Here is a 16,429-nt window from a genome sequence, read left to right as displayed (position 1 = left end):
AACCAAGGGCCTCCTTTTCAGATCCAAGTTGAGAAGGCTGTGTGGTGCCCGAGAGAGAGGACAGAGCCACTGGAAGGGGTGCTGAGGGGCTGCTCCCCTTTTATTATTGACAGGAGGCTTCTCTAACGAGTGTGACACCCCTCCCCTGTGGGGCCACTGTCCGACCTGTGCGTCGTCCCTTCAAGTACCCTCAGAAGAAGAGCCCCCGCATCCGCCTGCCAATGCCTTGTCGATCATAGAGGACGTTGAACTTGTTCACGAACTGGTTCATGGTGTTGCAGGTTTTGGTGATGGTGCCGAGGTAGGCCATGAGCCCCACGTCATTGCATTGCTGGAAGGAACAGACCAGTTGCCCGGGGAGCGGTGGACTGTCCCAGGTCCCCCATCAAGGAAATGACGTACAGAAGCCCCACCTCCCCAGCCTGGGTTTTATACTCACGTCGTAGAAGTCGGTCTTGAACTTGTCTGTGCTGAGCACCGGGAGGCAGTGACACAGAGCATAGGCCTCCCGCAGGATCTCGTGGTTGAAGGGGACCTCTCCTAAAGGCACGAAAGGACTGCGTTAATGTGGACGCCGTCACCTCCCCAGGAGGGAGAGCAAAAGTGGTACGAATGCCAGGGAGACACTCCTACCCGCTTCGGAGGCCTTGACGTACTCCAAGATGAGCTTGACCCGGCTGTGCAGCATCTTAATGGCGCTGTGCTGCGCGATCAGGTGCTCGGCCACTGCAGGGACACAGGGACAGGCCAAGGTGGAAAACGCCCGCGGCCACACTGCCCAGCCCCGCGGCCAAGGAAACCCTGCCAGCCTTCCTCACCAGTGGAGTTCTCCCCGCTGCCCGTGGCTGTCATTCGGGCCACGTGGTCGACGCCAATGCGTTCGGCTTCCTCCGTGGCCAGAGTGTAGGTCAGTTCGGCAAACAGCATCGTGGCCTACAGGGCACAAGGCAGACTCAGAAGCAGGAAAGGCCAGGGGCAGGATCGCAGGGCTGAAGGGCAGGGCATTACCTCTCCATTGATTATATCGATGACAGACTCAAAAACACTGACGGGAAGCTGGAAAGAAGCGACAGAGACCACTCTTACTGAACTACTAGAGGCCAAAAGCTGGGCTGGGCTCTTCTCCACCCTAGATTTTTCCCATCTAATCTTCCCAAGGACCCACTGAAGTAAGGATAATCCCCATCTCACACGTGAGGCGAAAAGCAGTTTAGAGGTTCAATGACTAACCCAAAGTCACACAGCTGCTGAGTGGGAGAATTCATCTCCGGTGACGATTCCACCCACCAGAGATGGGCTAAAGGACAGCAGGGGAGGAGGATAAAAAGTAGGCCCGGGGTATTACTCACATCTGTGTGCTTGGTCATAGGGTTCAATTTAAGAAAGAGCGGGCTCTCGATGATCTCGCACACCTGGAAAAGGGGATGGTGGACGCGACTGTCAAGGCCCACCCTGCTCCCTCCCCCTCCCCCTCGTGCTCTGCCCCAGCACACACGTGTGAGCATGTGTACCTGCTTGTGGACATGGATGTCGGAGGGGTCAGGCGGCCCCCCGGTGGTATACCAACCCAGAAACTCCAGCTCCTTGAACACCTGTTTGACTGCAAAGGAAAGAGCCAACGCACAGGGTATTTCTTTAAACCACCCTCCCTTAATTGGAAGCTCCTGGTATATTTTTCATCAGCTTCTCCCCTCCCCACTCAACTCCTGGCTTAAGTCACAATAATTAATCCCTTCTATCTTCTCTCATTCTTTACTGTCTTTGGGGGGGGGATACCTAAAGTGTTCTCTGAGATCCTTTCCACTACTCTCCTCATGCCCCCACCTTGTCCCGTTCTCCTATTTCTTCCCAACACTCTCCATCTTCCCCACTCTGCCTGTTTCTGACTCCCACTCCTCTCCCCGCCCCAAGTCTCTTCCCCTCTCACACTGCTCCTCCTTGGTGTAGTAATACTCCTTGTCAATGATAATCTTCTCCTCCACGGTGTGGGAGAGCAGCTCAAAGGAGTTCATCACCTCGATATTTCGGCCCTCCTGTTTCCCGATCAGAGCCCCAATCACTGGGGGAGAGAACGACATGTAAAACGTGAGGGTCAGGAATCTTGTCCCTCATCATTACGGCCCAAGGGTCGAGGTCAGTGTGAACCAAACGCTGGAGACACCGTGACCTGGGGGAGGGGGAGCCGGCCTCAGGAACGGAAGGGGCGAAGACCCCTATTGGGGGAGGTGACCAAGCAGAGGAGGTGGGAGAATTACGCCGAAGACGCACCCTGCATAGGCCGCCCCTCCTGGGAGCGCATGCGAATCCAATGGTCTGAAATGTTGAGAATGACGAGGGGATGAAGAGCGACGGAGACGCTCCCCGTCACGCCGGAGGCCATCACGCTGGGGACCACTGAGGGTGGAGGAAAAGGAGGGCGAGTGAGAGTCGGGGCCGCACGTTCTGCCCCGGAGCTGCGAGCGGGAGACGGCAGAGCCGGAGCCATACATCCCTCCCGCAAGTTAGTCCAGGGAGCGGTATTGCCGTCCCGCCTGCTGACTCCTCCCGGGAGCCCAGGGGGACCTTGTCGCTCCCCGAGGGGCGTCACCAGAAGCCGCCCCCGCGAGGCCCGTTACCTGCTGCATCCACCTCCATCCCGCTGCTCCCTCCAGTCCCGTTCGCCGCCGCCGCCATTTTCCCCGCGCCCGCCAGCCTCGGCCCCGCCCCCTCCCTGCCGGCTTCCGTAGGCCGGCGGCGCATGCTCAGTGGGCGCGGGGTCTCGGCGGGCGGGGCGGGGCGGTCCCGGAGCCGGCGGGCTTCAGAAGACCCGGGTCTCGCCTGTCGCCTGCAGCTGCGGGTGAACTGGAACAAATTACTTAACCCTGTCCCCTCCCAACCTTACCGTCCTCGTCAGTAAAATTGGGATAAAACGGCCTAGTTCCTAAGGCTGTTGCAGAAGGAATGAAAAATCACGTGTTTGCCCTCAGAATAAAATCCAAGCCCCTAACCCCGGCGTGCGAGGCCCTGCAGGATCCGGCCCTGTCCTCGGCTTTGCCCCTTGGTCCTCATGCTTCAGCCACACCGGCTCTCACGGCAGTTCCCCTCGCATGCCCCGCTCGCTCCCACATCCCACGATACCTGACACACACGCACCCAAATAGTTTTTAAATGGATGGTTAATTTGAAGTGGTTCACCTGGTGTCCTCCTTGCCGCCTTCCAAATACCGTATTACCTACAGTACTAGGAACATTCCCAGCACTCCCTAACCCTTCCCAACCTCCCTCTGTCCTCCATCTCCAGCAGCCTTTCAAAACTGGCTTCGGGCAAACCTAGCCCTCTCCAGACCTCTCCACACTCCTACACTCAAGCAAGTTGTTGTACGCTGCTTTATCCCCTCTTGCTGCCCCTACAATTTGTCTGGCTGGCTCTTTTAATATGTGTCTGCACCACACCCAAAGTGTAAGCTCTCAGAAAGCAGGTGGACACCTGTGTCTTGATCCCGCAGAGCCACTCCAGTGCCCACAACCAGCAGGTACCAGGAGATGTGTTCTGGTTTATCACCTTCCTCATCTTCAAGTCCAGCCTTTTAGCAGCTGGACTTGAAATCTCTTTCTTTGTCCTTCTGTTCCCTTTGTCACATCGCCTTCTGTAATAAAACCCCCTCCCTGCTTCCTTCTTATAAAGATACCTGGCATTCCATGTAGTGCCCACTGGGATAACCCAGGATAATCTCCCCATGTGAAGATCCTTAACTTAGCCATAAATCCACGATAATCTCCCCACCTGAAGATCCTTAATCATAAATCCACGATAATCTCCCCACCTGAAGATACTTAACTTAATCATAAATCCACGATAATCTCCCCACCTGAAGATCCTTAACTTAATCAGATCTGCAAAATCTTTTTCCCTGTACAGTAACATTCACAGGTTCCAAAGATTGGGACCTGGCTGTCTTTGGGGGCCATTGTTCAGCCCGCCACAGCACACGTGGGCCACTGTGGGGGAGCTGGAGAGCAGTGCCCTCAATCAAATGGTCATTGTCTTCATGATCTAGCATTATGTCAGTCCATGAAGAGAATCCTAGTGGCTGAACCAGAATTAAGTTGGAATTCCCTAGGCTCCCTTTTGTTTGCAACCAGGATGGCCTGGGGTAGCCAAGGGGTGGGGGAAGGGGGGAGGGAGAGAACTGTTATACCAGGGAATGGTCAAGGCAGAATCTTGAATTTTCAAAACAAGTCTAGAAAACCCTCCTTTCATCCTGATCATTACCCAAGAGATGGCTGACCAGGAGGAGATGAACACTTTCAGCGAACAGCGACATTTAGCGACCAGGATGTCTTACTAAGGTCTGTGGACCAGGAGGAGGTAAGGGAGGTCGGGATCATCTGGAGGAGGCCATTCCAGCCCTTGGCACTCAGATGCTGCGTATGGTAGGGAGTGTAGAATGTCCATCCAACACCTTGACTACTGACCCATTGTTGGGTAGCTTTTGTGAGAAAAAGCTTTGTGCACCCCAAAGTCAAACTGTAGATGATCTGCAAAACCTAAAACATGACACAGTTTAGCTTCAAGGGCCATAATGATGTGGCCTAAGTCAGGGGATCAGACTGGAACAGGGACATCAGCACCAGGAGAGCCCCTAGAAGGTGTCGAAGGTTCGATGGAGTCGATTTAGGCGTGGGAGGGAGCTTCTGGGCAGTGCAGGCTTGATCAGCATCTTAAAAGGGCCAGCCTCATCAGAGACCAGGTCTCCGCCATGAGCATGCATACAAGTGACTCGACTGTCAGAGCCAAGGTGTGTTCACTGCCCCCAAAGCGTGCACCTTTCAGCTCCTCTGTCATCTTCAAGTGGTAAACCAAGCAGCCAGGCCATTGGCTGACAGCCCAAGTCAGCGAAATGTAACCAGGCTCCTGGGGGGGCGGGCGGGGAGGGCTAGCCAGATTTCCGATGAGAACAGCTTTGAGTTCTGCCCACTGATCAGAGCTGTGACATTGGCTTTCAGTGTGGGGTAGCCGGCCCTGAAGCTGGGCAGCAGCAGACAGCCAGTGCACCCCATCAGGGTTCACCTTAGCTGAGCCATCAGCGAACCAAGCCCAGGCATTCAGGGGAAACTCTGAGGCTTCCAGTCCCTACCGATCCGCGTCTTGGTTTCAGGTTTCTTCCAAAACAGGAGTGCCACTTCATGTAAAACCCCTCTGGGGCCGGACCGACTGTGCTCTTAAACATACCACTCCTGTCTTACTAGTGAGGCCGGGTAGGCTCTTCCCACCTTGTTATTCATTAGCTTTGACTTGATGCACCCCAAGATGGGGGTACCAGGCTGCAGAGTTACCAGGCCGCCGGGGGCTGGAGTTCGGCACGGGCGGGTGCGCCGCCGGCTGTGTCCTGCAGGTGGCGCTGTTGCACCGCCACTGGCGGCACCTGAGTCCCGCCGTGATTTCCCTTTCTCCCCTCCTGCTTGGCGATCTGTGCGGCCTATGTCACCCGCTACATACAGCAGTCCCTGAATGGGAAAATCCCCTCTAATACTTAAGGGACTGGACAATTGCGACCATATACCCACAGTTCCTACTTACATCTTTAGGTGTAGAAGCAGCAAGGACATCGGGCCCCACGCAAGGTCACCTGAGCTTCGCTTCTCCACTGCAAACCTTGTCCAGACCCCGGCAGCGGAACTCAGGCACGTCCTCCCCTACAGGAACAAGGACCAAGGCATCTAACTCGTTTGTCAGGGGCTACAACGACAACCAGCAGGAGACCACACAAATCCTCGCTGCCACAACTGCACTCCAAGAATGGCTTTGGGAATAATATTGCTCATGCACTTGGCGTTTCCCCTGAGAGAGATTCGACCGCGTTCCTCAGCTGCCTCACCTCAGGCTGCAGCCCCAACCCTACAGGACGATCCACCTAGAAGCTGCCCCATCTCTACGGCTTCAGGGCCGTCCAGCGCTGTGGATGTAGGGGGTAAAAAAAGAGATTTCACCCACTTGGTTTACTGAGTGGCACACTGTGGAGACAGCAGCTGGCCTATTAAGACCCGGGTCCTGAGGGCAAGACCCTGTGCTTGTCCCAAGGCCAGCCCAGGAGCCGGGGCCCTCCTCCACTCCAGCCTCGCGCAGGAACCCCCACCACTAGGCCGGTTTCTTCTCCTCACCCAGCCCCTCCTGCCCAGCAGCCCAGTGCAGGACCCAAGAGATGCATCTGACTACTCGGGAGTCCCGGACATGTGGAGACAGAGCAGGCTGAAGCTGTGGAGAGGGACAGACAGGACATCTGGACGTCCTTCTGCTACAGCTCTATGGATGGGGAGCATTGTGACTGGGGACCCCCCTGGATCCCGAACTGAATGAGGGCGATACTCCAGCTAGATTTTAGTTGTTATTGGAAATGGATGCATGATTCCACAGTTCTCTTTCCCCTTTAAATCAAGTGCCCCGAGACCGCAGGGATAGTCTCTGCGAGCCGTGGAATAAGAAGGGTCTCTTAATCCTTACCTTTTGGTCAGAAGCGCTGTGCTAATTCCTTTGGGTCACCCCTTTACTAGGCACTTGCTTATGGCAAGGGCAGCTCTGGGGCATCACCGTGCTGAGAGCTTCCTGCCAGTAATCGGAGGTTCGGGGTCCAGGGGAGGGGTTAGTGCTGTGACCCAGTGCTTCACAGGTGCTTATCACATAGGGGCTCCAGACTAACTCCAGGGAGAAGTGGGGAAGGGAGGGCGATGCAGGGCGCAGAGAGATCGCAGAATCCAAAGGCAGGATCCAGAGCTGTGCCGGGCCACAGCTGCTGAGCCAACTGGCCCACTTTCTCCTCTGTGGGTCCGAGCCCGAGCCCCCCTGCTCACCCACGAGCATGCACGCGGGCCGGCAGGATACATCGGGAGGTGCAGCTAGGGGCTCGGCCGCACCTTGTGTGTACTGAAGGCTTCTCTAAGGCTAGCAGAACGGAAGAACTAGACTCTCACACCCAGCAGCGGGTCCCTCTGACGGCCACAGGGCAGGGAAGCCTCAGCTGGGCTGTGGGCGCCGTGGGTGGGCTGCAGGTGAGCTCAACTCGCTTGACAGGCAGTATTTTCAGCTGTGGCAAAAGTTCATGCGGGTTTTGTGCAAATGGATTTTTTTCTTTTTTTTTTTAGAGAGGGGGGAGAATGAGCGGGGGCGGGGAGGGCGGTGCAGGGGTGGGGGGCGCAGAGGGAGAGAGAGAATCTTAAGTAGGCTCCACGCTGGTCTCAATCTCACGACCCTGAGATCATGACCTGAGTCAAAATCAAGGGTCCGACGCTTAACCGACCTAGCCACGCAGGCGCCGCGAGTTTTTCGCTAAATAGCCACAGCCCCTGTGCGGGCGCATGGGCAGATGTGGCTGCGCTGGAGCCCAGAGCCTCGCTGCTTCTTTTCGGGGGACGGAGTTGCCCTCCTTCTCCCACAGGTCATCTCTCAGCGGCCACACGTGGCTGTGACCCGGGCACCTGTCCCCGCTGCTGCCGCTCGTCCCCCCCAGGCATGCCTGCAGCTGGCCGGCTGGCTCCTGCAGGGTGCTCTGCGGCAACCGCGGGCAAGTTTCCTCCTCTACGACCTGCGGTCAGGAGATGAGAGAGATGTGCATCCCTTGTGGGTTAGGTTACAGGTCAGGAAGCTAAGTCAGATCAGAGAGCGATTCTCTGTGAGGCCCGGCAATGGGGAGGGTCAGGCTGGGGAGAACGGGCTTCCGGAAGGGCCCAGCGGGCTCCGCGGTTGCAGGGGGGTGGCCAGCAGTGGGAGGAGGAGGTTGGTATGGGGATCTGGCAGAGCTAGAAGCAAGAGCACCTGGCAAGCGATGCCGTGCCCAGGACGAGGGAACCGGAGGATCCGAAGTCTTTTTTTTTTTTTTTTTAAGATAATGAGATTGAATTTATTTTTATTTTTATTTATTTATTTTAAGATTTTATTTATTTGACAGAACACAAGTAGGCAGAGCAGGGCAGGCAGAGGGAACAGACTCCCTGCAAGCGGAGAGCCTGACATGGGACTCGATCCCAGGACCCTGAGATCATGACCTGAGCCGAAGACAGACGCTTAACGACTGAGCCAGCCAGGCGCCCGAGAGAGTCATTTTCTGACTCTCAGGGCACTGGGACCCGCTCGGCCGGCTAGTTCCTGCAGCCCCAGCACTGCCCGCTCTCTTGTTCTAGGCTGTAACTCCGAGGGGGAAGTCTCCTGGGCCCATTTATCTTTGTGGCCCCACAGAGCCTTAATCAGTTAGAAAATTAACGACAGCTTCTTTATAGATGGTACTCTCTGGCCACCTCTTGGCCTTCATGAAGAGTGAGCACCTTATCCTCTCTCAGCCCATCCTCCTGGGCAGTGAGGGGAGTGTGTGTGTGTGTGTGTGTACGTATGGGTTAATGGCATTGGGGTATACGTGTGCGTCCGTGTGCATGCGTGTGTGACGGTGCTGGAGAAAGTGCCTACAAGACGGGGACTGCGCACAGATGACTAGGTTGTGTGGATGGGAGGCCAGCGCCTGAGGGATTCGGTGACCTGCAGCTGATGGGGGCGCTACCGAAAGTGACCGACTCAGGAGGCCCGTCCAGTCCCAGCCCAACATCAAGACCAGTCGTTTTCATTAACATGGGCCTGGAGGGGGCCGTCACGGGTGGCCCTAGGAGAGACATTGCTCCTTTGTGCCAGGCAGGGTGTCCCGACAGTCGCCTTTGGCCAGTGCCACATAAGCCAATGGCCCGAGTGTCCTCTGGGCTTCGCTCACCCCCAGCTGCAGCACCCGGTTCCTGCTACAGCCCGGAGTGGCCGGCACTGAGGATGGGGTGCCGGGCACGGGGGTGGCCCAGCTGCCAGGGTGAAATGCAGCAACATGCAATTTAGTGGATACACTTATAATGAAGTTGGGGAAAACTGCAGAAACCAAAATTCAGTTTTTAGATTAAATAATGGATTTTCCTAATTTAAAAATATGAGCCGGACGCCTGGGTGACTCAGTCGGTTGAGCATTTGCCTTCGACTGGGGTCATGATCCCAGGGTCCTGGGATCGAGCCCCCACATCAGGCTCCCGGCTCCACAGGAAGCCTGCTTCTCCCTCTCCTACTCCCCCTGCTTGTGTTCCCTCTCTCGCTGTGTCTCTGTCAAATAAATAAATAATCTTAAAAAAAAAACAGAACTGGGCGAGAAGAACATAACTCAGGCCTTGTTCTCCTTCAGAAGGCAAGTCACTGAAAATTAACCAAGTTTTCTGCAAAAGTTAGTGGATTACCTTGATTTGTCTGAAGAAGCCTTTACAAATGTCAACAAGCCTAAGAGCTACTTATGCGCTCTGTGGAATCCAGCAGAAGATATTAAAGTACAAAGAGCAGACTCCAGAGCCTCCTTTTGCACATCAAAGGGCCACCTGTGATGTGAGCTTTCATCCCCCTCACATCCCAGCAGCATCATCCTCCTGCCAACCAGAATGTTAACCGTGGGTCGATCATCAGTCTTTACTGGACCCCTTTCCCGGTAAAGAATTTATAATCCCTATTCTGAAAGCTGAGGGTTCTTTTTAGTTCTTTGATTTCTGTTATTAGGGTGAAAATAGAGATATGTGAGAGAGGTTCGGTTGTTGGAGACCTCTGTCCCAGCAGAGCTCCTTCTACTCACCGTAATTACCTTAAGGGGATTCTCCTCCTGAGCCCACATGGTCAACAATCCTCTGGGCCTTCATTTCTTCTATGAATATCCTCCTAGTTCATGTGATAGGAATGGCACCTCAACGGGATCAAGCACAAGAGCTGTGGGTTCATTTTCCCCACAGTTAAAAATAACAGGCTGATCTCATCTCAAATTCCTTAACTTAATTAGATCTATAAAGATCCTTTTTCCAAATAAAATAACATTTACAAGTTCCAGGGATTAGGGCTTGACACCTTTGTGTGGCCATTATGTAACTTACTATGGTAGAGCATCTTGAATAACAGCAGGATCTATTTTAGAGGCAGATTTAATTGGATGTAGGAGATGAGGCTTATTCTTCAATTCTCTTTCCTCATCTATCAAACTGGGCCCTTCTCCACTACTCCAAATGGGTTACTGCTTCCAATGTGTTGATGGCATCCCTCTGTCACCCAGAGACCACAGGTAGTGACAAAACGTGGGTTACAGTCTGGCTGCAGGGGCAGAGGGAAGTAGGACAGGCCGTGGCTGGAGGAAATATCTTCCTAGGGGAGATGCGGTTAGCAGAGGATGGAAGCATTAAGAACATGGAAGGGACGTTGATTCTGAGTGTGGGACACAGGGGCGTTCTTAAACTCCCCTCTTCCTCTTCTCGGCAGCTGCCAGAAACCCACACTGAGCCATGTGTGAAGGAGAATGTACTTAGCAGGTGCTTTTTGTTGTTGTTGTTTTTATTTTTATTTTTTCAGTAACCTCTCCACCCAACGTAGGGCTCGAACTCACAACCCCGAGATGAAGAGTCACACGCTCCACGGACTGAACCAGCCGGGCGCCCCAGCAAGGGCTTTTGGGAGATGACACCAGCTACTGTTCACTGAATTAATACGGCAACTTAGTATGTCATGTGCAGTGCTTGAGGCTTTCACATACATTCTGTACCCAGAAGAATCTGTGAACTAGGGCGTGAGGAAACAGACTCAGGGCCTCCAAGCAATTCAGCGGTGGAGGCAGAATTCTCACTGAGGCTCTGTCTGCCTCCCATGCCCAGGCTGCCTGCCCATTTATCTCAGAGTCGTGTAAATCGTTCTGGACTTTCTGTGGAATGTTTCTTTTCTTTACCACAGAGATTGATGGCATTGGCCTTTTCTATTTTCTGTTCTCTTAGACCAAGACTTGACAACTGGGAAGAAGCTGAGCACTCCAGGAAGGGGTGACTGTGAAGCGGCAGGTATAAAATGGAAGACTAGATGAGTATTCTACATCTCCGAGCTGTTTAGAAATAGCAGCAGGGGCGCCTGGGTGGCTCAGTCGTTAAGCGTCTGCCTTCCGCTCAGGTCATGATCCCAGGGTCCTGGGATCGAGCCCCACATTGGGCTCCCTGCTCAGCGGGAAGCCTGCTTCTCCCTCTCCCACTCCCCCTGCTTATGTTCCCTCTCTTACTGTGTCTCTCTCTGTCAAATAAATAAATAAAATCTTAAAAAAAAAAAAAAACAGAAATAGCAGCAGAATTCCACGAGAGAGAGAGAAAAGTATCCCCTTCCCCCAGGTCGTGTCCGAGCACAGCAACAGGCATCCCCAGGAAACCACCCCCCATTGGAGAAAAAGCCTGTCATCCTAAGAAAGCCGACAGAAATGTCAATATCCCATAAGAAGAACGATCTTATGGGATGTCTGGTTGACTCAGTTGGTAGAGCATGCAACTCTCCATCACGAGCTCATGAGTTCAAGCCCCACAATGAGCATGGAGCCTACTTAAAAAAAAAACCTGGGGAGTGCCTGGGTGGCTCAGTTGGTTAAGCGTCTGTCCAACTCTTGGTTTCGGCTCAGGTCGTGATCTCTGGGTCATGAAATCGAGCCCCGCATCAGGCTCTGCACTCAGTGGGGAGTCTGCTTAATATTCTCTCTCCCTCTGCCCCTGCCCACCTATAAATAAACAAATAGCAAAAAAAAAAAAAAAAAAAGAAATGTAAATTAGGTTGCTCAGCCATTGGTAAGCATCAGAAAATCCCCACACTAAAGAAATCCTATTATGTAGTGATTGTGGGAAGACCTGCATCAGAAGCCCCACCTTCTGGCATCTGAGAAAACATGCTGGAGAGAAGCCCTTACTCAGCACTGGAAAACCCATCATGGGGAGAACTCATTTAAGAGCAGCGACTGTGGAAAGGCCTTGAGGCAGAACACACCTCACTGACATCAGAGAATTTGTTCTAGGGAGAAACCATATAAATGTGAGTGCGGAGAAGCCTTCAGGAATTGCTCACAGCTTTCTCAACACGAGAGGTTCCACACTGGAGGGAGGCCCCATGCACGTGGTCAGTGGGAGAGAAACTTCTCCGTCAAGAGGGATCTTACTGGGGCACCTGGGTGGCTCAGTTGGTTGTGCGTCCGACTCTTGATTTTAGCTCAGGTCATGATCTCAGCGTTGTGGGATGGAGCCCCTCATTGGGCTCCATGCTCAGCGGGGAGTCTCCTTGAGATTCCGTCTCTCTCACTCTCCCTCTGCCCCTCCCCACTGCGCACTCGCACGCTCTCTCTCTCTGTAAAATAAATAAATCTTAAAAAAAAAGAAAGAAAGAAAAAAAGAAAAGAGGGACCTTACCAAGCACCTGAGAGTTCACCTAGGGAAAGGCTTGAGATAGCCTCCAGGCAGTTTGGATTCCATCTCACATACAGTCTCTCTGTATACGAGTTAGGATCATTTAGGAACCCTGAGCCAGGGAGGGCCTGCAACTGTCCTGAAATGGGAGGAGTATTCAGTCACTCAAACTCATACTTCAGGAAAACCTGGTGAGTTTGGTGCACCAAAAAGACTCCAACACTGGGAATGTACTTCATGACACTGAACTGTACACATAAAAATGGTAAAATTTATGTTAAGTATATTTTACCACAATTTTTTAAAATTGCCCCAGGGGCACCTGGGTGGCTCAGTCAGTTAAGCACCTGCCTTCAGCTCAGGTCATGATCCCGGGGTCCTGGGACCAAGCCCTGCATCGGGCTCCCTGCTCAGTAGGGAGCCTGCTTCTGCCTCTGCCTACCTCTCCCCCTGCTTGTGTGTGCTGTCAAATAAATAAATAAATCTTTTTAAAAAAACTAAAATAAAATTGCCCCCAAAAGTGTATTGTGCTTGGTGTATGCAATAAATCCCATTTTTAAAAATATTTTCTTTATTTATTTGACAGAGAGAGGCACAGCAAGAGAGGGAACACAAGCAGGGGGAGTGGGGGAGTGGAGAAGCAGGCTCCCCGCGGAGCAGGGTGCCCAATGCGGGGCTTGATCCCAGGACCCTGAGATCATGACCTGAGCCGAAGGCAGACGCTTAACGACTGAGCCACCCAGGCGCCCCTAAATCCCATTTTTTAAAAAAAGATTTTAGGGCGCCTGGGTGGCTCAGTTGGTTAAGCAACTGCCTTCAGCTCAGGTCATGATCCTGGAGTCCTGGGATCGAGTCCCGCATTGGGCTCCCTGCTCGGCAGGGAGTCTGCTTCTCCCTCTGACCCTCTCCCCTCTCATGCGCTCTCTCTCTCTCATTCTCTCTCCCTCAAATAAATAAAATCTTTAAAAAAAAATAAAATAAAATAAATAAAAAAAGATTTTATTTATCAGAGAGAGAGAGAGAGAATGAGCAGGGGGAGGAGCAGAGGGAGAGGGAGAAGCAAACTCCCTGCTGAGCAGGGAGCCCAAGGTAGGGCTCAATCCCAGGACCCTGGGATCACATGACCCAAAGGCAGACACCTAACCAACTGAGCCACCCAGGTACCCCAAATCCCATTTTTTTTTTTAACAAAAAAAGGCTAACAGATATTTGAATCATATTCTGCAACTGTGGAGTCTATCTTTTGAGGAAATTTAGAGCATGTTAAAGACAGAAGATGTCTTATGATGGCTCAAAAGTATATCAAAACTGGGAATTCCTCTTATAGCAGATGAGATTAATCTGAAAGAGTCTATAAATGGTCTTTAAAATTGACTTGAGGGACGTCCGTTCTGTCTAGAAAGACACCACAGGACCTGTCTGGTGTCTCTCTAAGCCATGAATTGCTCCTGGTAGATCCTCCTACTGATATGAATGATTAGTAACACGTCCTGAGCACACACTTCGAGTAGCCTCTAGGCAAACACTTGGCCGCAGGTTGGCTTTTAAGCCTCACAAAACTCTTATCAAGTAACTCCTGTTCACAGAAGTGGCAACTGAGGCTTAAGAGGTGAGTCATTTGCCAAAGGGTCACTTACAGCAAGTCAAGGGACACGGCTAAGAATACCTGACTCTCGAACCCATCGTATTGGTTCTGTGCAGACATGGACCATCTCTGAACAATGAGTCCCAGTGGCGGTTAGGCTGCCCATCAAAGGATCTGGTAGGTTTGTGGTAAGGTAGCATTCCGAGAACAGTCTGTGAAGTCCAGACAGTAGGAAATGGCTTGATAGGTAATGCCCATGAAGTCAAGGATCTGATTGGATAAAAGTTTGTCTCAGTTCCAGGGCGCCTGGCTGTCTCGGTCAGTAGAGCCTGTGACCCTTTATCTCAGGGTCATGAGTTTGAGCCCCATGTTGGGTGTGGAGACTACTTAAAAAAAAAAAAAAAAAAGTGTCTCAGTTCCACCAGGACTTGATCACATTTTGAGTTCATTATGCTATTCACTCAAAATAAACAACTCAATAAATACACCAAGTCCCTGTTGCCTTTCCAGTTACAGCTACCTAACAAAGGAACAGCCCATGTTTAGGACACATCAATTTCATTCCTAATCCTGACTTTTCTTTGCTGCTTTCCAACACGACTCCTTGGTGCCAAAGTGAGCCCTTGTCAATGGGGGTCAGACCACAGGCCATGGTCACTCTGCTGAAGCCCTCCTGTGGCTCAGGTTCACTCGGAGAGCTGGTCAAACCTCCAACGGTGGCTGCCAGCCGGTACATAACACACCCCCCAGGTCAGTCAGGGGAGAGACACAGACAGAGAGCTTTCTTGCAACAGAGTGGCTTAGCTGATTGCAGGGGGCTGGCTAGGCAAGTCTGAAATCCACAAGGCAGGCCATGAGGAGGGGCAGGCCCAACTCCGGCTCAAGCTAAAACCGCTGCCCACAGGTGGAATTTCTTCTGCGAAAGGCGCGCTGCTCTGAGCCTTTCAATGGACTGAATCAGTCCCACCTAGATTACCAAGGACGATCGCGCTTAGAGCTCTGATCACATGGACAAACTACACATTGTGGCTACGCCTCCATCAGTGTTTGATTGAATGGAGACTGTCGCCTGGCCAAGTTGACAAGGAAGCCATCCCCTTACCTCTTGGACCTGACTTTCTCCTGCCTCACCCCGTGCTCTTCACTGACCCCTTATTTCTGGCCCCATATGAACAGAGGCTCCAGGGACCGTTGGGTTCCCTGCTGTGCCCGCAGGTTTACCCCAGGGCCCAGGCAGCTGCTCAGTAAATATTAACTGAATAATGAATGTGCAACCTTTCACATGATGCTTGAGCCTCTATGGTAACACCCTGCCTCTTTCTGAACATTCCAGGCCCCAGGGCCGGCAGCTCCCTCTCTGGTCAGGCCTTTACCTCCCGACAACGTGACCCTTGGCCCAAACCTGTCTCTCAGCAGCTTCGCCTCCTGGCCGCTGACCCTGTCCCGCCTTGGTCCCCTCTCCCCGGCATAGCCCTTCCCGGTTTTCCATGAGCACCCGCCAGCCTCTGCTGCTTCCCAGCCCCCATGCCCTCCGAGCCTGGCGGCCAAACCAAGCGTGATTCTCCCCACTTGTCCCTCCCGGGGTGGAGGGGGACTCTCACCTCCCACACTGTACCCCCACAGCCTCAGACCCCAGTGGCTTTGTGGTCAGGCCCGTTGTATCTTGGTACTCAGCTACAGCCAAGCACCCTTGTGGTTTTCACAGAATCAACTTGCTTGTAAACCTCCTTTGACTTCCTGTTACCTGGGGGGAAAGTGAGCCAGTCCTCAGCTTGCCATGAAGGGCCCTTTCCCGTCTGACCCTAACGGGGGTCTCCTGCTATTCTCCTGGGGGCACCCTCTCCTTGGCCACCTGCCCTCCTTCCCCTACACAGCTGGTCCACAGACCCTCTCCAGCGGGGATCAGCCCACCCGGGTTTCTCCACCATGAAAGACGCCCCTCTCTCCGCCCTGCAGCCTGGTTTCCCCTCAGGGACGCCACATTGGCCAGCGGAGCCAGTCTTCCTGCTTTGGTGAGTTTACTTCAGTGGTTAGAGAACCGGCAAATCCTGCTGTTCACCCCAGCGGGCCTCTCAGCCTCAGCCTCTCTTCTCTGCTGCTGTGACCCCCACCTGGCCCACTGCCAGCATGTAAGCCAGCTTGTCTGGCCCTAAGGTGATGGGTTGAGAGAGGGAGCTCCCAGTCTCTGGCCGCTGGGACTCAGGGGTCCGGTAACGTCTACAAAGGGGGTGCAGCGGCAGGGAAAGGACTGGATTAACTGGCCAGGAAAGCGAGCACACTGTGCTTTCCCACCTCCACGGGGGCATCCACCTTGTGGATTGCCAACTGACCGGAAAGAGGATTTAAGTCGGGGTTCCCAAACTTGGTTGTGCATCGAAATCACCCTCGGGTGGGGGTGGGGTGTGTAAGGGACCTGAGCATTGCAGGCCCCGCCCCCAACCTCCTGATCCTCCCTGGGCAGCGTCGGGGGGTCATGGGACCCAGAAAGCTAGCTGTGCTCCGGGGGAGCCGGAGCCACAGTCGGCAGCCCCGCGAGGTCGGAGGGGCCAGAGGCGCGAGTCCCTGCACTGCCCGGACGGGGGGGTGGGGGGGCCGGGGAGGACGGGGGGGGGGGGGGGG

At 53.5% G+C, this 16,429-nt stretch overlaps 1 protein-coding gene across 1 annotated transcript; it reads right to left on the bottom strand.

Moving 5' to 3' along the window:
• Positions 1-74: 74 nt before the first annotated feature.
• COPS6 (COP9 signalosome subunit 6) lies at positions 75-2,705 on the bottom strand. The gene is made up of 10 exons (XM_032431118.1): positions 2,616-2,705; positions 2,269-2,394; positions 1,928-2,059; positions 1,512-1,600; positions 1,350-1,412; positions 1,009-1,056; positions 819-933; positions 634-726; positions 440-540; positions 75-331 (listed from the first exon to the last, which is right to left on the bottom strand). Exons 1-10 carry the CDS (start codon positions 2,671-2,673, stop codon positions 191-193), a joined length of 966 nt encoding a protein of 321 aa, XP_032287009.1. The 5' UTR covers positions 2,674-2,705; the 3' UTR covers positions 75-190.
• Positions 2,706-16,429: the final 13,724 nt, after the last annotated feature.

This window comes from Phoca vitulina, unplaced genomic scaffold, assembly GCF_004348235.1.
Source record: "Phoca vitulina isolate PV1807 unplaced genomic scaffold, GSC_HSeal_1.0 scaffold45, whole genome shotgun sequence".
Classification (NCBI taxonomy): domain Eukaryota; kingdom Metazoa; phylum Chordata; class Mammalia; order Carnivora; family Phocidae; genus Phoca; species Phoca vitulina.
The sequence above is the reverse complement of the archived record's forward strand: the minus strand, read 5'-3'. Positions and strand labels throughout refer to the sequence as shown.